Source organism: Lasiodiplodia theobromae (assembly GCF_012971845.1).
Source record: "Lasiodiplodia theobromae strain AM2As chromosome Unknown scaffold_9, whole genome shotgun sequence".
In the NCBI taxonomy this organism is placed as follows: Eukaryota; Fungi; Ascomycota; class Dothideomycetes; order Botryosphaeriales; family Botryosphaeriaceae; genus Lasiodiplodia; species Lasiodiplodia theobromae.
The window spans coordinates 775,362-796,280 of NW_023336585.1; the positions used below are offsets into that span (position 1 = coordinate 775,362).

At 54.9% G+C, this 20,919-nt stretch overlaps 8 protein-coding genes across 8 annotated transcripts; 5 read left to right on the forward strand and 3 right to left on the reverse strand.

Moving 5' to 3' along the window:
* Positions 1 to 174: 174 nt before the first annotated feature.
* Positions 175 to 1,234, forward strand: LTHEOB_3645 (ABC-type nitrate sulfonate bicarbonate transporter; the record flags this gene model as incomplete). The annotated part of the gene is made up of 3 exons (XM_035512591.1): positions 175 to 208; positions 289 to 613; positions 691 to 1,234. 3 exons carry the CDS (start codon positions 175 to 177, stop codon positions 1,232 to 1,234), a joined length of 903 nt encoding a protein of 300 aa, XP_035362733.1.
* Positions 1,235 to 1,297: 63 nt separating this feature from the next.
* Positions 1,298 to 2,137, reverse strand: LTHEOB_3646 (uncharacterized protein; the record flags this gene model as incomplete). The annotated part of the gene is made up of 1 exon (XM_035512592.1): positions 1,298 to 2,137. One exon carries the CDS (start codon positions 2,135 to 2,137, stop codon positions 1,298 to 1,300), a length of 840 nt encoding a protein of 279 aa, XP_035362734.1.
* A 344-nt stretch (positions 2,138 to 2,481) lies between these two features.
* Positions 2,482 to 4,128, forward strand: LTHEOB_3647 (Signal recognition particle; the record flags this gene model as incomplete). Its single annotated transcript, XM_035512593.1, has 2 exons — positions 2,482 to 2,559; positions 2,617 to 4,128. The coding sequence occupies 2 exons, from the start codon at positions 2,482 to 2,484 to the stop codon at positions 4,126 to 4,128; spliced, it is 1,590 nt and encodes a 529-aa protein (XP_035362735.1).
* Positions 4,129 to 7,840: 3,712 nt separating this feature from the next.
* LTHEOB_3648 (Mitochondrial fusion protein) lies at positions 7,841 to 9,610 on the reverse strand (the record flags this gene model as incomplete). Its single annotated transcript, XM_035512594.1, has 3 exons — positions 7,841 to 8,525; positions 8,583 to 9,067; positions 9,134 to 9,610. 3 exons carry the CDS (start codon positions 9,608 to 9,610, stop codon positions 7,841 to 7,843), a joined length of 1,647 nt encoding a protein of 548 aa, XP_035362736.1.
* A 195-nt stretch (positions 9,611 to 9,805) lies between these two features.
* LTHEOB_3649 (Ferredoxin) lies at positions 9,806 to 10,616 on the forward strand (the record flags this gene model as incomplete). The annotated part of the gene is made up of 3 exons (XM_035512595.1): positions 9,806 to 10,086; positions 10,164 to 10,270; positions 10,375 to 10,616. 3 exons carry the CDS (start codon positions 9,806 to 9,808, stop codon positions 10,614 to 10,616), a joined length of 630 nt encoding a protein of 209 aa, XP_035362737.1.
* Positions 10,617 to 11,337: 721 nt separating this feature from the next.
* Positions 11,338 to 12,988, forward strand: LTHEOB_3650 (Ap-1 complex subunit mu-1; the record flags this gene model as incomplete). Its single annotated transcript, XM_035512597.1, has 6 exons — positions 11,338 to 11,376; positions 11,446 to 11,574; positions 11,641 to 11,870; positions 11,929 to 12,418; positions 12,480 to 12,851; positions 12,908 to 12,988. 6 exons carry the CDS (start codon positions 11,338 to 11,340, stop codon positions 12,986 to 12,988), a joined length of 1,341 nt encoding a protein of 446 aa, XP_035362738.1.
* Positions 12,989 to 14,538: 1,550 nt separating this feature from the next.
* On the reverse strand, positions 14,539 to 16,778 carry LTHEOB_3651 (MST3 domain containing protein; the record flags this gene model as incomplete). Its single annotated transcript, XM_035512598.1, has 5 exons — positions 14,539 to 15,679; positions 15,730 to 16,331; positions 16,389 to 16,556; positions 16,613 to 16,680; positions 16,730 to 16,778. The coding sequence occupies 5 exons, from the start codon at positions 16,776 to 16,778 to the stop codon at positions 14,539 to 14,541; spliced, it is 2,028 nt and encodes a 675-aa protein (XP_035362739.1).
* A 1,790-nt stretch (positions 16,779 to 18,568) lies between these two features.
* Positions 18,569 to 20,664, forward strand: LTHEOB_3652 (uncharacterized protein; the record flags this gene model as incomplete). Its single annotated transcript, XM_035512599.1, has 2 exons — positions 18,569 to 20,211; positions 20,412 to 20,664. The coding sequence occupies 2 exons, from the start codon at positions 18,569 to 18,571 to the stop codon at positions 20,662 to 20,664; spliced, it is 1,896 nt and encodes a 631-aa protein (XP_035362740.1).
* Positions 20,665 to 20,919: the final 255 nt, after the last annotated feature.

Genomic DNA, 20,919 nt, shown 5'->3' on the forward strand with positions numbered 1-20,919 from the left:
CCCACCTCATCATGTAGCATTCTTTCGCACCTAACACCCGTCCGTTTCCGCTTCCGTGATACTTCAAATAATTCTCATCCAGCAGTCATGCTTCGCACCTCCTTCCTCCGCGCATCCATCGTCCCGAAATCGCTGACGACACCCTGCCGAGCCACTTTCTCCTCTGCAGCCGCCATGGCGCAAAAACTACGCATTGGCTACGTTCCGGGTAAACGACATCCTCCGCACAATTACCTCAATGGGTGGGCCTGTACAGCAGTGACAAGAGCTGACTTGCTACCAATTCAGAGCATTTCTCCACGCCGCTCCACTTCGCGCATAAGCACTACGGTCTCCAGGCCGATCTGGTGCCATTCCCGTCCGGCACCGGCCACATGATCCAATCGCTACAGGGCAAGGAAATCGACGTCGGTATTGGTCTTACCGAGGGCTGGGTTGCTGGTATTGGGAAAGCGATTACCGAGAAAGGCGATGCAAAGGCTGCGGGTTATCAGTTGGTGGGCACGTATGTTGAGACGCCGTTGTGCTGGGCGATCAGCACGGGCACGAAGAGGGATATCAATGGCGTGGATGGGCTGCGAGGCAGAAAGATTGGTGTCAGTCGCATTGGAAGGTGCGTACAATCACGACCTGAACTGGAGTGTTGGCGGAATAAGAGATACGAAGCTGATTCTATTTGTTCCATTACAGCGGATCCTACGTGATGGGCTTTGTGCTGGCCGACCAGCATGGATGGCTCTCTCAGTCCAAGCCTGGCCAGCCACCCTTTGAAGTTGTCCCTCTCAACACGTTCGCCAAACTCCGTGAGGCGGTCAATGACGGCAATGCTGATTTCTTCATGTGGGAGCACTTCACTTCCAAGCGCTACTACGACAACGGCGAGATCAAGCGGATTGGCGAAATATATACGCCTTGGCCAAGCTGGCACATCGTAGCGCGGGATCCAACTGACACGCGCATGCAGACGATGAGCGATGCCATCAACAAGGGTGTTCAGCATTACAAGGAAAACCAGCAGGAGGCGATCGAATACATCTCGACCGAACTGGACTACTCAGCAGAGGATGCCAAGGAATGGACCAAGACGGTCAGGTTCGCCGAGGAAGTGAGGGGCGTCAATCCGGCAGTGGTAGAGAAGACGATTGATATCCTGAGCAAAGCCGGGGTCCTGGATGCTGGAAAATGCGGCGTGGAGGATATGGTCGCGATCAAACGTGAAGAAAGGGCGAAATAAACCCAATCCATTATCTTTTGCAGTTCTCCCAAAGATCCCGTTTTGAGGCATTTCTGGCGTGATTTATGCGGCCGCCGTCTTCTTTCCACCGCCAGCAATCAAATCAAGGAAGCCCTTCTTGCTCATCTCGCTGACCTTCTCATCTCTCTTATCCATACCCACAACACCCTTCATCTTGGCCTCCTTGGCAGCCTGCTCACCCTTCACTTGAGCGGCGCGCACAGCGTTGAACAGCTTGACCACACCCCTTTGCGCAGTCTTCTTCAGGCGGCGCTCCTCCTCCTGAATGTGCTGGGTCGAAACCTCTGGCGTATTCACACCCAGGACATCCTTGACACGGCCCTTCTCCAGCAATGCGTGTTTCTCATCCCGCAGCTTGTGGCGGGCCTTGGCTTCCAGTTTCGCCTCCGCCAGCTCCTTGCCGGCATCATGTGCAACTTTGCTGCGCGACAGAATGGGATCGGCGCGCTTGCTGGTACTAAGCTTTGATCCCAAAATCTTCTGTAGCGATGTTGCGAAAGCTTCCGGGTCATTGCGCTTCTTCCTAGGCCGACCTGGAGCGGTACTGGAGGCAGCATCAGAGTCCTCATCGTCGTCGTCGTTGTCCGAATGGGAACCATCGTCGTCGGAGGCTTCCTCGGCGGCGTCCTCGAGCTCGGCGTCAGAGAACTCGTCGTCATCGGCGGCAGCATCAGGCGCATCATTGGCTTCGTCTTCGGAAGAGGCGGATTCATAGGTGTCAGCAGCTTTTTGCGGCTGCTCATCGCCGCTCTCGTCCTCGCTTGAACTGTGATACGCAGTCTGGCGTTTGATAAATTTCTTGGGGCGCTTAGCGGTCTTGCCGCGCAGCTGCTCCGTTCTCTTCCTCTTGAGGGCGACGGGTGTTCTGGACGGGCCGGGCATGTTTGCGGGTTGTGGATGGTGATGTTACTGAGCTCTGCAGTTCGCCGAACTTTTTTGACCCGCGGCGCTGCGCCCCAGGCCAAAGCGAACAGTTTGTGGCAACGAATTCCCACGAATGGCAGATTTTAAAAGAAAACCTTGCCGCGCACTGTCCACATCCCAAATTACTTTAGCCTGGCCCGAGCGCCATCTCTCTCACCGCCTTCGTGCTTGGCTTCTCCACTCCCCGCCCATCGCCGCTGCGCTCCGTTCGCAGGCCGGAATTTCAACCACGTCAACGACTCACCTAGCACCACCCCGGTTATCTACTCCCCCCGAACCTTTTCTCGCACAAGTCGCCCATCATGGTCCTCCAAGACCTTGGTCGGCGCATCAACGCCGCTGTGTCAGATCTGACCAGGGCGCCCAATTTGGATGAGAAGGTGCGCCGCATAGTATAGCTCTCTGCGCGCCGACTCTGCGCTAACTTCATTTCATAGGACTTCGATCGCATGGTCAAGGAAATCTGCAATGCCCTCGTCGAAGCCGATGTGAACATCAAGCTAGTCGCCGGTCTGCGCGTCTCGATACGGAAAGCCGTCAATTTCAAGGACATCGCGCCGGGCGTGAACAAGAAGCGACTGATCCAAAAGGCCGTTTTCGATGAGCTCGTCAAGCTCGTTGACCCGCACTCCGAGCCCTTCAAGCCGCGCAAGGGCAAGTCCAATGTTATCATGTTCGTCGGTCTCCAGGGTTCCGGAAAGACGACCTCGTGTACGAAGCTTGCCCGTTGGTACTCGGCCCGCGGCTTCAAGTCGTGTTTGGTCTGCGCTGATACCTTCCGTGCCGGTGCCTTCGATCAGCTGAAACAGAACGCGACCAAGGCGAAGATCCCCTACTACGGAAGCTTGACCCAGACGGATCCCGTGGTTGTGGCGAGGGAAGGTGTGGAAAAATTCAAGAAGGAGCGCTTCGAGATCATCATCGTGGATACCAGTGGAAGGCATAGGCAGGAGCAGGACTTGTTCGACGAGATGATCCAGATTCAGCAGGCTGTAGAACCCCACCAGACCATCATGGTTCTCGACTCGTCCATTGGTCAGGCCGCAGAATCCCAGGCTCGCGCTTTCAAGGAAACGGCCGATTTTGGTGCCATCATCTTGACAAAGACCGATGGTGCTGCTGCAGGTGGTGGTGCCATTTCCGCAACCGCGGCAACACACTGTCCCATCGCTTTCCTGGGTACTGGAGAGCACATGCTGGATTTCGAGAAGTTCGACCCGCAACGCTTCGTCAGCAAGCTGCTTGGCATGGGTGACGTCCAGGGTTTGGTCGAACACGTTCAGTCCCTCAAGCTGGACCAGAAAGAGACGATGAAGCACATTCAGGAGGGTATTTTCACCATCCGCGACCTGCGGGACCAGCTCCAGAACATCATGAAGATGGGCCCCCTCTCGAAAATGGCAGGCATGATCCCCGGTCTCTCAGGCGTCATGGGCGGCATGGACGACGAGGAAGGTTCCCTCAAGCTGAAGCGCATGATCTACATCTGCGACTCCATGACCACCAAGGAACTCGACTCTGACGGCAAGTGCTTCACGGACGAGCCGTCGCGCATGACGCGCGTCGCCATGGGCTCCGGCACGAGCGTGCGTGAGGTCGAGGAGCTGCTGTCGCAGCGCATGCTCATGGGCGGCATGGCCAAGAAGATGGGCAAGGGCATGAAGAACCTCCAGGGCAAGCAGGGCCAGGCCGCCCTCGGCAACAAGCAGCAACAGCAGGCGGCCCTCAAGCGCCTGCAGTCCATGGGCGGCGCTGGCGGCCTGCCTGGTATGGGTGGCATGGGCGGCATGGGCATGCCTGATATGAGCCAGCTCATGAAGATGATGGGCGGCGGTGGCGGCGGTCCTGGTGGTGGCGGCATGCCGGACCTGGGCAATATGGATATCGGCAAGATGATGTCGATGCTTGGCGGTGGTGGAATGCCCGGTGCTGGACGGGGAAGGAGATGAAAGCAGAGATGAGGAAAGGGGAAATAGGTTTCATTGAGTGGGTGGGTTTGAGGGTCCTGGATGCGCAGCATGATTCATGGAACTGTCCATCTTTAGACCTTTTGCATGGTCAGCCGGGACGTGAGTGTCCTCGTGCATATTCGGAGTCCGGCGCTGTGGGACTTGTTCGTTGGCTTGAAGGTGCGATGAGCGCACGCGACTGGCGGTTCTGGCGGGGAAAGTGTTGAAATGATGCCTACGCATAATCGAAAGAGTCTCACTTTACCAGAGGAAAAAATCCAGTAATACGAAGACATGTCTTTTCACTGTTCTCTGAGGCTTGATGCCCTCTTCATAACTGCGTTTCGTGCTGTTTCTTTTTACTTTGGGTAACTTGAATCAGCAGTGACATCGTTGGTAGTGAGTATTTGACGCGCTAGCAGCACAAAAGTACGCAATTGCTGAAAATAATCAGGAATCCGATTCTCTCACTTCAAGTTGAATGAGTACATTAAGAGAGCAAAGATGAAAATGAAGATGAAATATTAGACCTGAAACCAAAGAGCAGATCGACTACAGCACGAGCACATAATTAGATGTTCAGATCAGTATGCTGATATAGTCGTGCGTGTTCGTAACAAAATACAGACTGAAAATGTCCTCTTAGACTAATGCAATAGTCTCAACCCTGTCCTCCCAGCCTTCACTAAGGCCTTCTCCGTCCATGTAACCGTTCATGTAGCAGTCTCCAATGACGGTGAAAGATGGAAGATGATCAGAACTTTCATCAACCTTGACCGTTTGACCAGTCCGACGCAAAAGAAGCGGTACCTTGCACCCAAGGATCAGGTAGACCTCGTCCAGCGGAGCTGCTTCGTCATAGGCTAACCCAAGATTTTCTTCTTCCGTGATAAACATTGACTTTCTCCAAAGTGAACTTTTGGTCTGATAACCAGTAGCGCGAGTGGTTCCAAAGCCATCCAGAAAACTGGCTTTCTGCTTTGCTTGAAAGTTATCGTAATCGGTGTCCTCGGCTCTTCTTTTCCGGTCTTCAGTGAACCCTTCAGAAACGTAGTCTTGTATAACTGTTCTCCAAAGAGCTTTTGCTTTCTCATTTTTATGGAGCGATGTCTGGAATACCTTGATTCCCACCATCTTCATCCATTCCTGAATAATATCGTCAAATGAAGGGTTGGAATTTCTGAAATCGGAGTGAACGCCCACGTGCTTCAATCTTTGAAGCCTGATACCTTTGAGCATGAGAAGTGAGTCACCGACCAGGGTTAGCGTACTTGTGCTACTTCCTGAACAATTGAAAAGATCAACTATTAGATATTTTTCCACGTACTCATCTTCCCATTCAGACGATAATGTCGAAGAAATCCAGTCCGGCACCCAGGTAGGTAGCTTCTCAATAACGTTTCTGGATCTGCGACCCATTAATGCTCCGCTTCGATCGTGCGCTGTAAAGTTTAGGAAGATGGCCGCATAGCAGTGTTCCAGCGATCCCGAATAGTCTGGAGGAAGGGGGCTGGTGACACAACTCCAATCGTTCACAAGACCTAGAAGCCCGTACACAAGATCTCGACGGCTCGAGGCTTGAAGTTCTACGCACGTATGTCGTAGATCAACAATCGTTCTGCGAAATGAGTTTTGTGTGTAATTTCTTGCCCACATCATTGGACGTATTTTGAAGTAGAGGTCATCCAGAGTACCGCATCTGTCCGAGGAGCCGAGTAGTTGACAGCACTTTTTCCGGTGCGTGTGATGGTTTGATGCTGCCGAAGCTACACTCTCGAAAGCACACTCTTCACTAGCCCAAACCAAACGAGCTTTTTTCGGAAGTGCTGTTTCCTGGACCACCCAGATGCGAGACCACCAAGGTCTTCTGTTCAACGACTCCAGGGCAGTAAAGTGACGCTCATATTCCCTTGAAATGGCCAACTGACCTTCAGAGGTTTTTTCGAAGCATGGAATCTCGTCAATGTGCTTGTTTGAATCGAACAGGCGAATCAGCTCGAAGGCTTTCCGAGCCATTTTGGAGTGCGGCTGCTCATCGGCATCCGAGTCAATGCAGGACTGGCGTTCTCCAAGGAAGAGGAACGCTTCGCAACAAGACCTGAAGACACTCCCCATATTGGCAACCTGATGGGATTTCTCCTCGTCGTTGTCCTGATTAATACAAATGGCATCGATCCAGAAAATTTGGCCATGCGTCTCGCGGCGCAATCGGCGCAGCGCACACCACAGATTTCTGGTTGCCTGGAAAGGTTGTCCATCCACGCGTATGACTACGGTATCGTCAGGGTCTCCCCATACGTATGACAAGGCGTAGTAAGCTGGGTCTTCATCCATTGAGACCGTTTCCAATGTACAACAGACCTCGCTGGACCATTTTCCAGGCAAAATGGTGAGCAGTCGGATTTCTTTTCTCTCCTGATTGAGTGGGCCATAGGGGAAACGCCATGGTTTGCTAGCACACTGGCGTAGTGGCAACGTAATCTCTTGTGCTGATGAGCTATTGACGGGCGGTGCTTCATGTGGTTCTTCTAGCAGCCTGTTTTCCGGCCTATGTGGGGCGTGTCGTATTCCATGTTCCATCGTGTGGCGTCTGTTCCGTACGTTCCAGAGCGAGAGATCGTTCAAGGGGTGTTCGATATTGAGAACAAAGTAGAGCGATGCCCGTATCTTTTGCTAGCACCTTGGTGATGTGTGCGGCCAGTAGGAACCCGCGGTACGATGTTGTTGTTTGATGAATAGGCAGGCCTGCCGACCACTAGTTAACAATAGTAATCGACGTTGGTGCAAAGTAGTTGTGTATAGTATCGACAAGAAGAGAGAGAGGGGGGAGAGGAAAAAATATAGTGAACAAGGCTGAGCGTACTTCTGGGACTTTACATATGCCTGTCGCGAGTGGGGCTGTGGTTGCTGACATGTCTGCATGCATGCAGCTCGCTCGACACAGCCACCTCCCAAGAAATATGATAGGATAAAGGCTCCAGTGGCTACTGTCAGGTGTTGAGCGAGGACTCAGATGATTGAGCGGAGGTTAGAACGCCACTTTATTGGCGCGGCAATGTACAGAGGGGTACTGCAGCCGATGGCTAGCGCGGAGAATAGCGGGATCCTCGAGTGTAACTATGCCTCATCTTTTTCTTTCAAAAACAAAACAACGTGTGGGTAGTTGAAGCTATCGTCCGGACAAGAGTGTCGAATTAAAAATTCTACATATACATCCGGACGATAGCCTCAACTACCCATGACATGAGCAAAAAAACAAATCCACGCTAGCCATCGGCTGCGAGAGGGGACTGTACATGCAAGATGATTTCTGAAAGAGGTGAGTTTCGATCGGATATCTACGACAATAGATACATCATGAGCACTGCTAAAGACACTCTCCTTCCCACCCGCCAGTCCAGCGCCGGGCGACGGGGTTCCTCCAGATCTATACACTGCAAAACCTCGATAAGAAAAGCCACACGCGGCATGCACGCCGCGAATAAGCAAACGCCACCTACCCCAGCCATCTTTCCCCAAGTTCATCATCGTAAATAGTACAGGTGAATGAGGAGTTGTGTTGGGATATCAAAAAAAGGAACTTGCTGCCTCGGTCGTCTTCAAAAACAATCATTCCGTCAGGGGAATCGTCAATCTTTTCCGTCCTACATCCTCCAGATGATGCAGTCCATACCATAACTTCGGGACTCTCCCGACTCGGTATTTCATCTTCTTAGAACTCACCACCACCACTTCCTCCAAGCATAGCCGCACCCCACACGCCAACAAGACCCCAAAATCCGACCCTCCAGCCACGCACAAGCCCAGCCGCGCCCTGGCCCTTGCTCTGCTTCTGCTGCTGGTACCTGACGACGCCAGCGGCGGTGGTGCGCGCAACGGGCGGTGCTCCGGGGCCCGGCCCGGTGCTGCCCTCGTCGCGCACAATGTACCACATGGTGCCCAGCACGCCGCGGTACGGTCCGACGTCGACGACGGTAGGAAGGGGTTCGGGCTCGGGCGGGCCCTGGGTATGCTTCATCGGGCTGCGCGAGCGAGACTGCCTGCTGGAGGATTGCGAGCGGAAAGAGCTGTGGGCGGAGAAGTTGGCCTGGCGCGCGGCGTGCTCGGTGAGGACGGCTGCTTGGCCGCGGCGGAGAACCGTCTCGAGGGGCAGCTTGACGAAAAGCTCGGTGGCGGAGGAAAGGAAGGTACAGACGGAGTAGGTTGCGGGTGTTAGGACAGGATCGATGTGCAGAGAGGAGCGGAGGAAGAGCGGGGTTGAGGCGGAGATAAAGGTTGGAATCGTAGAGTGCAGAAGCGTGATGGGAAGAAGAGGTGCGGGGACGCTAAGCGTAGGCAGAGCGCGGAGATTTGGGAAGACATGGCGGGGTCCGGCGGTGGATGGCGTCACAAGAAGCCTGGGCAATATCAGTTATACAAGTCCAAATGGAGCAAGGATGTGCTGGAGAGCTTACCGCGTGCGGACCATGTCAAGTGGGGCCAGCACGAGGCCTGTGATGCCCGCTGCGGCAACAGCAACAGCCAAGCTGGTGATGGGGTTCGGGCTATCCACGACGTCCAGGCCGCCTCCGCCAACTCCATAGCCGCCCAAGAGACCCGGGTCGGGCACATTGAGAAGAGCGGACAGCAAACTCCGCACCCAAGTCTCAAGGGTCTTGAGTAGGAAATTGTAAACAAAGGTCGAGTTTGTGCCCTTCCACACACCCCAAGCGCCTTCTTTGGTCCATAGCTGGGAGAGAACCTCGAGTAGCGAATCGGAGCGCTTTAGATCAAGCTTGTAGGGATGTGATAGTGGTTGTCTCGGCGGAGCTGCACGAGACGAAGGACGGGGGTGCGGGGACCGCGAGTCGGAGCGCGAGGCGGTCGAGAGGTTTGAGCGAGGAGCGGTAGAGGAGAAGTATGAAGGAGAGTCATCGGCGGAGTCCGAGTCGGAGAGGTACTGGGTGTTGCGATGAGTTCTAGGTCCAAACAAGGAAATATGTCACATGCAAACCGAGAGACACACCTCGTTGTAGCGGGCACGGGCCGAAGCGGCTGCACGTTTTCGTGCATCCTCAGGGTCCAGCAGGCCTCGCTGTTGGTCCGACTGCGGCGAGTGCAATTGCAGCACCGTTTTGGCGACCTCGAAGGGCTGCGCGAAGAGCACCGAAGTGTAATTCCAAACGGCCTGATCGAGCAGCTTCTTGGCCATCTCGGCCACGGTGGGGCTGCCATCGCCCAAACTGATGTCGACGCCATAGTCGAGGTCGCTCAGGATGTCGCGGGCCTGGGAGCCGAAGCTCGGCTTCGGTGGTGACGCAGACGGCTTGGCCGAGGGCGATGCGCGCGGGGCGGCATTGGGAACAGGGTCGCTGGGCAGGCCGATGGACGGCGGTATGTAGTAAGGGCGCAGCGGATTCGGCTGGTCGCGCGACGTAGCCATGAGGGGCTCGAGAGCGTGGTGACCGTGCCGAGAAAAGGTGTTGTCGTCGGAAGAATGCATGACGGGGTTGCTTGGTGGTGTGGCTTTCGTGCAGAAAGCTTGACCGTCCAGCGAATCGCCGCGCTCCGAGAGCAATGAAATAATCCAGCCAACGCCGATCCCGCCTTGACGCCTTCCGCCGCCCACCCGGGAGCACTCAAAACCCTCCATCGTCCCAACAGTCCCGTGCGATTGTCGCCCCGCCCTTCCTACGCCATGCCCTCGTCTACCAGCGCCATGCGCACCCTCCTTCACGCCTCGGCGCCCCGCGCGCTTCCCTCCTCTAGGCCTGTCCAGAGGTCATGGCAAAGATTCGTTCAGACTGCGCCGAAGCCCTCCACTCCCGCCCTGCCCGCATATCAGTTGCCGAGGACATGTAGAACCCAGGCGCTCGCAAGAAACACGTCGATTTTCCACCCGGTTGCCTCCAAGCGGGAGTTTTCTACCTCGTCTGCGCGGCAGCATGGCCATCTCCACACTCCGAAGCCGGGCGAAGAGTGAGTCTCCAAAAGTAGCCTGTAAAACGTCAAGAGATGAAGAGAGCCTTGGAGCTGATTGAGTGAATGGCGGACAGGCGGAAGGTGACCTTCATCGACAAGGACGGCGACGAGCACACCTTCGAGGTCGCTGACGGGGACAACCTGCTGGACATTGCTCAAGCAAACGATCTCGAGATGGAAGGTGGGTTTCACAGCCTTCAGTGCGCAGTACAGGGAATCAATGGCTCTTTGGACTGGTACTAGTAGTACGGCGTAATGGCGCATGCTGACTCATTTCACCCACAGGCGCGTGCGGCGGTTCCTGCGCATGCAGTACCTGCCATGTCATCGTCGAGGACAGCGACTTGTACGACCGCATGGAGGAGCCTGATGACGACGAAAACGACATGCTGGATCTTGCTTTCGGACTTACAGAGACGAGCCGTCTGGGCTGTCAGGTCAAGATGACCAAGGAGCTGGACGGCCTTGTCGTCAAGCTGCCTAGCATGACGCGAAACCTGCAGGCAAGCGACTTTGCTGATAAATGAAAGATTCGTATATCCGCAGGATACCTCCTGGTGGAGACCATACTGAGAAAAGATCGGACGGAAAGAGAAGGATTGGCAAGGCTACAAGAACCATGTAACAACTTAGGGGCAGGGCTGTAATGTGTCAATGACCTGGGGAAAAACGACCATACTGTGGAGCCAGCGGGAAGGTACAGATACGACCGCATGATTTGGCTTGGGTTTAGACGGACTGTACTATACGCATCGGAGTTTGGATAACTGGAAATGTACAAAGCTACACTCCATGCTCGGGCACAATCTTTGCAGCTGTGTCGGATGCTAATGGCCAGTTTGTCTCTCTCAGAAGCCTTGATACTTATTACTTTTTTTTTGCCTCTCATTTACCCTTGGTCCAGCGAAAGCTTGCACAGGAGGCAATAGATCCGCAAGAACTACAGTAAAGTACAGGTGGACTGGATTTAAGATAGGAGGAGCGAACTGCTTGCTTCGTGGAGTCATAATCTATTTCGCTGGGAAGAGAGGCATGGTTGTCTGGGTAGCGGGGCGGGGCGGGGCGGGTCCAGCCAAGCTTCCGAAGGCGGTGGAGGGCGGAGGCGGGCAGCGACGTCGATTTGGCATCTACGCGCAGCTCCTCCACCACCGCATCCAACTTTTGGCCGCGCAATGCCACACCCTTAAAAACCCTTGCTCTCACATCCTAGTTCCCGCACATCGCACATTCACGCGCGCCGCTTTCACCATGGCCTCCGCCGTGTTCTTTCTCGACCTCAAGGGCAAGGTAAGGCCAGAACACCAGCTTCCTAGCTACTCAGGAGAATGCACCGCGAAATGCTGACGCACCAGGCAGACCCTTCTTGCCCGCAACTACCGAGGTGACATTCCCATGTCGGCCGTCGAGAAATTCCCCATTCTACTCAGCGAAGCCGAGGAGGAGAGCTCCGCAGTGCCACCGTGCTTCTCGTCCGAAGGCATCAACGTCAGTCCTCCCCGCCAGCGTCTCCGTGCCTGAAGGCACCGTCGCTGACAGGTGTCTTCGCTCCAGTACCTCTACATCAGACATAACAACCTGTACCTGCTCGCTCTCACGAAGCGCAACACCAATGCCGCCGAGATCCTCCTCTTCCTGCACAAGATCGTTGAGGTCTTCACCGAGTATTTCAAGGAGCTGGAGGAGGAGAGTATAAGGGACAACTTCGTCGTCATTTACGAGCTGCTCGACGAGATGATGGACTTCGGACACCCCCAGACCACCGAAAGCAAGATACTACAGGAGTGCGTCACCCGCCGCCCGATGTTCGGAGCTATGCTGACCTCGCGATGCGTTGTGCAGATACATTACGCAGGAATCGCACAAGCTCGAGGTTCAAGCCCGTCCGCCCATTGCCGTCACCAATGCTGTGTCCTGGCGTAGCGAAGGTATCCGCTACCGCAAGAACGAAGTCTTCCTTGACGTCGTCGAGTCGCTCAACCTCTTGGTATCCGCCAACGGCAACGTGCTGCGCTCCGAGATTCTGGGTGCCATCAAGATGAAGTGCTATCTCTCCGGTATGCCTGAGCTGCGCCTGGGTTTGAACGACAAGGTCATGTTTGAGACGACTGGAAGGGCGACCAGAGGCAAGGCGGTCGAAATGGAGGACGTCAAGTTCCACCAGTGCGTGCGCTTGAGTAGATTCGAGAACGACCGGACTATCAGCTTCATCCCGCCTGACGGAGAGTTCGAACTTATGAGCTACCGATTGAACACGCAAGTTAAGCCACTGATCTGGGTCGAGTGCATCGTTGAAAGCCACTCAGGCAGCAGAATAGAGTACATGCTCAAGGTACGTCACCATATATTCAATGTTTTTACAAGCGGAGTACGTTCAAACTAACAAACATCAGGCGAAAGCACAATTCAAGAGGCGCAGCACGGCTAACAACGTGCAAATCATCATCCCCGTTCCCGATGACGCGGATAGTCCGCGCTTCCGCACCAACATCGGCACCGTTCACTACCAGCCTGAGACCTCGTCCATTGTCTGGAAGATCAAGCAATTCGGCGGTGGCAAGGAGTTCCTGATGCGCGCCGAACTCGGCCTTCCTTCTGTTCGGGGCGATGACGAGAAGGGTGGCGGCATGATGGGTGGTTTCGGTGGCAGCATGGGAGGTGTTGGCAGTGGCAAGGGCAAGAGGCCCATCAACGTCAAGTTCGAGATTCCCTACTTCACGACCTCCGGCATCCAGGTGCGGTACCTGAAGATCATCGAGCCCAAGGTAAGTTCTCTCAGTCACTGGATTTGGTTGATAGGAGGTCTAACATTCTCGTGCAGCTGCAATACCCCTCGCTGCCATGGGTCAGGTACATCACGCAATCCGGCGATATCGCCGTTCGCTTGCCCGATGTGCAGTAGTCAATGGGGATATCAACGATAGGAGGAAATGATCAAAGAGTTGATTCCCAGGGCGTTTAGGGAGGCTTTCTTATGTTCCTTTTGTTTCCCCTCAATGAACCGAAAGTCCACATTTTCGGGATGAGCTCATCAATGGGTCTGAAGAATCCGAAATGAAATGCGCATGGCATGACTGGCTTATGGGCTGGAATGAGTTGATTTCACGGGTTTTTAGAGAGGAAAGCTTTTTGTTAGTAATCCGGCTCTTAGCTAGAGCTGGAACTTCGTTTTAGGATTCTGTCTGCCTTTTTATGCCTTCTCACAGTATTATTACTACTACGATAATGGTCGATTTTGATATGAACGTAGAGGATTGAATGAGTGAGCATGAAGTGTGTCGGATGAAGAGTGATTAAGAAGTGGGTTCGAACAGTGTTTTCTATGTTACAGGATATCAACCTTGAAGGAAAATTCATCCTATTTCTGTAGATGGGTGAACCTTACAGCTTGTAGGTTCATATCATGAAAATGGACATTTACATACTTTACTTCACCACGAAGGAAACAAACATTCGAAAAGGATTTAAGAATTTGACATCTCTTCAGTCTATCGTTTACATACCATAGTATTTCTTCAAAGTGATGACGGTGCTTGCAGTCAGACGAACTTTTACACCTCTTCCAGGTGAGTCACTGAGCTAGGAAACATTAGAATTCCGATGTAATAGTAGGGCGAAATTCACGACAAATCAGAGATAGACCGAAAACAACGCAAGAAAATTAGACATGAGCAAGTCTGATAGTAATTAAATGCGAAAGAGATGAAGAGGAGTTTGATTTTGTTCTTGAATTGCTTTGATTATTTCCGCTTGTCTGAAAAGCGAAAGCCCAATAACGAGAACGAAAATGTGGCATTCTATGTGCTATACCCAGCCAAAGACCCAAAGCTTCGACCTATCCGACGTGCAGCACAATTTCGCCACGTTTCCCACTCCCTGCAAACCGAGATGAGAATTTCAGAAGACAAATAATTTCAATTCCCCAATGCAACGCTCCGCTTTCGTTAATGGTATTTCCCCCTTCAGTTTCTTGGATGTTAATGCGTGTGCTTAATAAGATGGTATACAACAGCAAGAGCAATACAGGTAAGCAATCAAGCAAGCCGTGTTTGTTTGTTTGTTTTTGTTATTCGTGAATCTTCGTTACTGAAATGCGTAAAGTAGCGACGATGGTACGAATGGTTAGCCAAAAACAAGATATGGTCGTGGAAACGACAGACTGATAAAAGCAAGAACGCCAATGTGAAGTATAGGTATCCGCCGCTATGCAAAGAGCAAAGAAATAGACAAACCCCCGGCCGTGACCCGCTGATGAGAATAAGGAAAACTGACCCAAGCCTACAGGTATACAGAAACAGAGCAGCTAGACTAGAAATATGCGTTTACTCTTTTTTTTGGTGTTCTGAAAAGCTGCCAAAACCACCCCTGTGGAGATATTGACAAAGAATAGAAAGTTGTAGAAACTTGGTATGAATGGAGCTGGAGCTGGAGCTGGAGCTGAAGCATCATTGCTTAGAACCTACTCCACCTGTTTGCCAGGGCCTCGGTCCATCGTCCGTACAAGACGTTGGCGAGGTCACTGGTGTGATCCATACCAGGCTTGCTGTAGCCGGGGAGCTTCCTCTCGTCGATGTGGGCAGAGCCTCTGCGCCCCTCGATACCGACATTGCTGCCGTTGCTGCTGTGGTCGCTGCTAGCAATGCTAATGGCACTTTGGCGACGGCGCTGATGCGACTTGAGATGTGGGCTGTTTTGGGCAACCAGGAGCTTGTTGCCATTATGCCTTGCTGATGAGGAAGGAGAGATGTTCGATTCGTAGAAAGGATCATTACTCTTATGGTTGGATGTGGAGGTCGGAGAAAGAACAGCAGGGGCGTGGCTCTTAGACGGTGTCATCGGCGCGCTGGGCATGCCAGACGGAGCAACTCCCAGCGCGGCGGCAAGCTTGGGGTCCGCCTGGATTCTGTCGATCATGTTGCGCATGAGCAGGAATTCACCTTCGGGGTCTACCCTGTCCAGTGCGGCCCAGGCCTGTGCGGCTTTCGCCAGAGCGTCGCGCTTCTGCTGGGAGCCGGTCTGAGCATGCGTCTCTTGGAATGCACCATCAATAGCCTTAACATAGGCACGACGGCCCATAAGCGATTCCTTGGTCAGTCGAGACACCGTACCCTCAGTCAGTGGAGGGGTGTTCTCATTCTGCACATCGGAAACCAGCGTATCCGCAGAAGAGAAGGAAGCATTGATGTTCGGACGGGACGGGACCTCTTCTGGGTGCGATTCGAGTCCGGCCGAAGAAACGCGGCCGAACTGGCGCACAGTCGAGTGCCCATTTCCGAAGGACATATCGACGGCCAGAGGCTCTCGGGCTGCACTGTTCCGACGGGCGGTTGAAGGGGCTGATCCTTGGTTGAAGCTTGCATTTGAGTGTCTGGACGACGGCCTCCGGTGGGCCGTGCCCACCTTGAAGCCACTGGTTGGTGCGGAGGTGCTCAAAGGCGTGGAGTCGAGATCGTGCTTCTCCAACAGCTCTGCGGGGAAATCGGCCCGGGGGGAAATCCGCTTCCTCTGGGTCTGAGTCTTAGTCGGTTTCACGGTGTCAAAGACCCACTCATCATCTTCGTCGTCCTCCAAGCCTGATGCGGGGATGCTGCGCCTGACGTCAACATTAGCAAAGGATCGTCTCACAACAAACAAGTTACCCACATTGTTTCCTCGTAGTACTTGGGGTGAGAATGCTTGGTGCTTCCCGCATCGTACATTCTCCTCCGCTCGACGAGCTCCTGCAGAGCCTCGACTTTGCCGGCGCGCTGGATGAACTTGTGCTTCAGGAGCTCCTTGGCAGTAGGCCTCCTGTCCGGATCCTTGACCAAGCAAGAGGCGACGAAATCCTTGTACTCCTTGGAGAATTCGCTGCCCTCCAGACGCGGGGCAGGTGCCTTGGGAATCTGGAACAGGACCTTCATGGGGTGGGTATCGGCATGCGGGGGTTCTCCCTTTGCCAATTCCATAGCAGTGATTCCCAAGGACCAGATGTCGGCCTTGAAGTCATAACCCATCTCTTGAATAACCTCGGGAGCCATCCAGTAAGGGGTTCCGACGAAAGTCATGCGTTGCGATTTGATGTTGGTGAGCTGGGCGGCGACACCAAAATCGGCGATCTTGACCTTGCCGTTCTGGGCGAGGAGGATGTTGGCTGCCTTGATGTCACGGTGGATCTTGCCAGACTGGTGGAGGTAGTCAAGACCGAGGAGGAGCTCACGGCAGATGATGGCCGTGTGAGCTTCGCGGAAAGGACCAGGCTTCATCTGGGTGGAAGTCAGTTCATCTGTTCGAATGCAGCACGGCAAAGGTTGTGTCCTTACCAGATCCAAACACGAGCCGCCTCCCAAGAACTCCATGACAATCCATAGCTTGACACCACGCACAAAGCTAGTCTTGTACTGGGTGACAAAGTCGCTGGCGCAGGTGCTGAGCAGGGCAATCTCCTGCTGGATTTCGCGAATGTCATCGTCGCTTCCTTCGAGGTCGATCTGTGCGGCTGAGGTCAGCTCGAGACGCGGTGGTTGCGGGCAGAGAGAAGACGCACATGTTTGATGGCGACGATTTCGCCAGTGGACTTTTCAATGGCCTTGTAAACAACGCCAAAGCTTCCGCCTGGAGAGTGGTCAGCGACAGCAGGAGATGCGCAGTGCTCAGGACTTACTGCCGAGCTCCTCGAGCACCTGGTAGTTGTCGGCGTCCTGCAGCTGCATGGCTCCTTTGTTTTCTCCGGGCGGAGAGTTTGCGAGACAAAGTTGAAGGTTTGCAGGTAGCACCAGACGCGCGCCTTTCGGGGGCTAGAGATGCCAAATATGAATGCTGGAGGTTGGGAGCCCGGGCGGGCGGGCAGCTTCAGGTCATGGGCGGGCGCTATGGCACTGGCAGATAGCGGTGACGATGCGCATCTCCACAGTAACCGAGCGAACGAGAGAGCGCACGATGATCTGCGCGTCGCGGCCACCAGCCCAACGCCAGCCACCGAGAACGCAGACGCGAAACGCGTCCATCGCCCGCTCCAGCCACGGCCACCGCGCTGCACATGCGCAAATCCGTCGCTGCGAACGCCACGGAGCACCCGGCCTACGGTTGTTGCTGAGGAGCGGTTCCTGCAGTAGTAGGCGGCGAGCAATCAGGTTCTGCCAGGCCAACAGCAGGCCAGGCTGATTGGCCCCCAAGCTGCGCCGCATCTCAGCTGCGCCGGCCTTTCTCGCCGCCCGACAGGCTCCCGTCGTGTTGACGTGCTGCCCGTCCCGGCCTAGTCTGCGAACTCAATCAGGGTCAGCCTGACATGGAGTCGCGACACCTCGCTCGTAAGGTGGTCTTCACTCGGCATGACTATCCGGGCGCAATCTCCGTGACCTCATCGTCGGCAAATTTTTCTGCGGCGTTGGGCGCGTGTCAACGAGCCCAACGACGCGGCGCGCATCTGCACTCTCCATCGCGTCATTCCCGCAGCCGACCCGCTCACCGCCCGGCAGATAAGCTATCCCCGCTGTGCCGCCAACACCAAGTGGGCCATGACCGTCATGTGCCGCTCCAGCGGCGATCCCTCGAGGGAAACACGCCGATTGCTCCACCCGCGTGACTCGACCCAAAGAGCTTCGTCAGCCCTGTCGATTGCCAACTTTTCGCTGCCGATCCGTCCCAGCCTGGACTGATCGCACTCGCCTCATTCTCAATCCGCCCCGGCCCGCAGCGAACCAGTGGGTATGCCCTGCCGCTAGATGGAACCACGTCGCGAGATTCAGCGTTCACGCGGTCTCTACCAGCCACCCCAGCCTTCACCGCTCCCCATTGGCGCAGGGCCCTATTCTCGAAGGGTGTGTAGCCGCACTACTCAGGCCCCAAGGCCAATCTGAGGCGCGCGATCGGACGCCAACGGACTGATGGTAGATCCGACGGCGTGGAAAGCTTCGGATTACGCTTAAGGCTTCCAGAGCAGACGTTAATGACCCTTAAAAAAATCAACTAAGGGGACTAAAAATAAAGGTTTTCCGTCGAAAAGAAAATTTGGCCAAGTTTTGAGAAGGCCAGTTGCGTCATACCCCTTACGAAGGTTTCATCAAATGTCAGGTTTGACCAGCGGTGTTGGCTGCGGTGGTTCGGATGCTGCAGCTGTGCTGCATCGTTGCGCAGATGACAGGTTCGCGACCGTTCCATTGGCCGTTTGTGGAGCTTCTCGAGATCGACGGTCCTTGACGGAGCTCATCTTGCCTTTTCATGCATAGCGGATGGCCAAGGCGTAACGAAATCAAACAGCAAATGACTTCCCTCAGGTTCTGGAGGAGAGATTCCCAGAAGTAGGGTCTTGTCAGCCACTGGCTTCTCCGCAAATCACGTCGTCTCCCACCGTTGGCCAGCCGTTTCTGGCCGTGCGTTGCCGTGGGGATGGCGGCCGCCGCTGCACGACGCCGGCGGAGATGGCGTTCACGCACACTGTGCCACGTCGGGAAGGCAAATAAGATGCGGCGACCTGCCTTGGACCATTCGTCCAAGTACGCCCATGTTCTCCTCCAGTTGGTCAACGCTGAGCAGGAGCCTTGTTGTTCTGGGGATTGGCGTTGGCATTGTGTCGACGGTTGCCCGTTGGCGCGGGCGGCGCATAGGCTTTGCGCAAATCTCGCTACTGATGGTCGCCGGCCTGCTGTCGCCGCGTGCGCATCCGCAAGCACCACCTGCTCTCCCGCCGCAGCTTTCGAAACATCATGCCGCGGAGGAGCAGCTCTTGACTGAGCTGGCCGACAACATGGACCTTCTTCCGGCCGCGCGTCAACGTCCCGCCGAATCTGTGCGCGAGCTTCCCGACCGCGACCCAGACCTCACGTCTTCAGGGGGCCCACTCGCGCGCGCCGGTGCCTCGTCCACCAGGCCTCACCCAAATTCCCGGGGGCACCATTACTCTCATTCCACCTCCAGCTCCATCTCCACGCTCTCTCACCCGCCGCCAATGCCCGCCCACGCTCGCTCAATGTCGCATGCCGACGCAACCACCGCTCGCCAGAACAAACGTCTTTCCCTCAATTTCCCCGTTCCCGTGCAACCCGCCTCAACAGCCCACATTCCATCGCCCCGACGCCCTCGCCCAGCCTCGTGGGTTGGCGCAAGCCCCGTGCGCCACGACACTTTCCAGCCTTCGCTCGCATCTCCTCCGCCCGACGGCAACTTCTTCACCGCGCTGGCCGCCCAGGAACGCCGCGTATTGGAGTTGAGAGATGAGCTCGCAAAAGCCGAAGAACATTTAAAGGAGCTGAAGAAGCAATGGGCCAACCAGGAGGCTGCTCGCAAAGGCCTGAAGGAGGGATATGGCTTCCATCCGCTGCACCCGCTCAACACCAACATACCCAACCTCGGCATCATTGACGATGATCCGGATGGCCCCAGTTGGATGCAGAAGGAGATGGAGCGCAGGAGAGCTATACTCAATGGCCAGCGTAGCTCAACCCGGAAGGTCTTCAGCGGCTCTCGCCACACTCGCACTCTCTCCCTCCTGTCTCCTGACAAGACAGCGCCCGCTACGTCCTTCCCCAGGTCTGCAGAGAGAAGGTCGGACGAAGTTACAAGCCGCGCCCTTAGTCGCACTCCAAGCCGCACGCGCTCCTCCACTACGCCAGACATTACAAATGAATCCGAGCAGGGTGAGGCGCTTGTGCGGACTGGGAAGCAGATGGCATCAGATTTCAAGGACGGCTTGTGGACCTTCTTTGAGGATCTGCGTCAGGCCACTGTGGGTGATGAGGCGATCAATGGCGTTGGCCACCAGGTCCGTCGTCAACCCAGTGGAGCGAATATCGGCTCCAGCTCGTCTACCAGCCTCAGTCGGTCAAAAAGTATGGGCCATGCGCGCAAGCCGAGATCGCTGCAGCCTTCCGGTGACGGTTCCGCCCTGATAGACATCGAGACGGACTTCTGGAAGGAGCACGGAATTGAGGCACCGAAGCCTGCGGTTGTCAAGCCCGCCAGGTCCAACACCACACCGCAGAAGCCGCAGAACCGCTCTAGTCAGACCTTTGAAGAAAGCTGGGAGGATTGGGAGAGCCCAAATAACGACGACAAATTTGTTCCCGGTCATTCGAGCACTAACAGCTCTGTCTCGGAAGGCCAGGCCTCTCACTGCTCGGACGGCAGCAGCCCGCGGACCAGTACTAGGTACGTAAGAGCGCAAGGCCAGGTATGTCAAGTTCAGGTTTTAGAGGGTCAAGCTTCACATAAAGTACGGAACTGCTGTGGTGGAAACGTCACAGTAGAGGAAGTCCCCATCACTCAAGCTTGAACTTGTGGCCTTTCTCGACTACCATTTTTTTTCTCTCACAATTTCGGAGTTAGTCGCGTTAACACTGCAATTTCAGCTCGGGCCCCGTACTAGCACCTCTCGATCTCGGAAAAGTCCGCGAAACGAAGCGCTCCTCGACGAGTCCGTCCTCTCCGTGGCACGCCCTGAGCAAGCTCTCACCTAGCAACGTCAAGCGCGCCGCCTCCAACTTCATGGACGAATGGGAGAAGAGCATCACCTCCCCAATCGAAGGTTCCATGGCCGAAGCCGATGCTCTGCAGGAGTATATCGCCTCTATGACTCCACCCAAGACCAGCAAGGCTGAATGATTTCTTTCGACGCAGTCTTCAAGTACTCACGACGGTGGTCTTATGTTGATTTTTTCACTTCGTTCCTCCCCGGGCGCCGCGCGCACGCATACACGATAGAAGCCTTTGTCTTTTCCGCATGGCTGAGAATATTTTGATGAGTGATGGCTTTCCTACTTTGTTCCTCCTTTTTCGCTTCGAGAAAGGGATACTCCCACGTTTGTCGCATAGGGTTTGGAAGACACGGATGATGTGATGGTTCGGCTTCTCGGATAG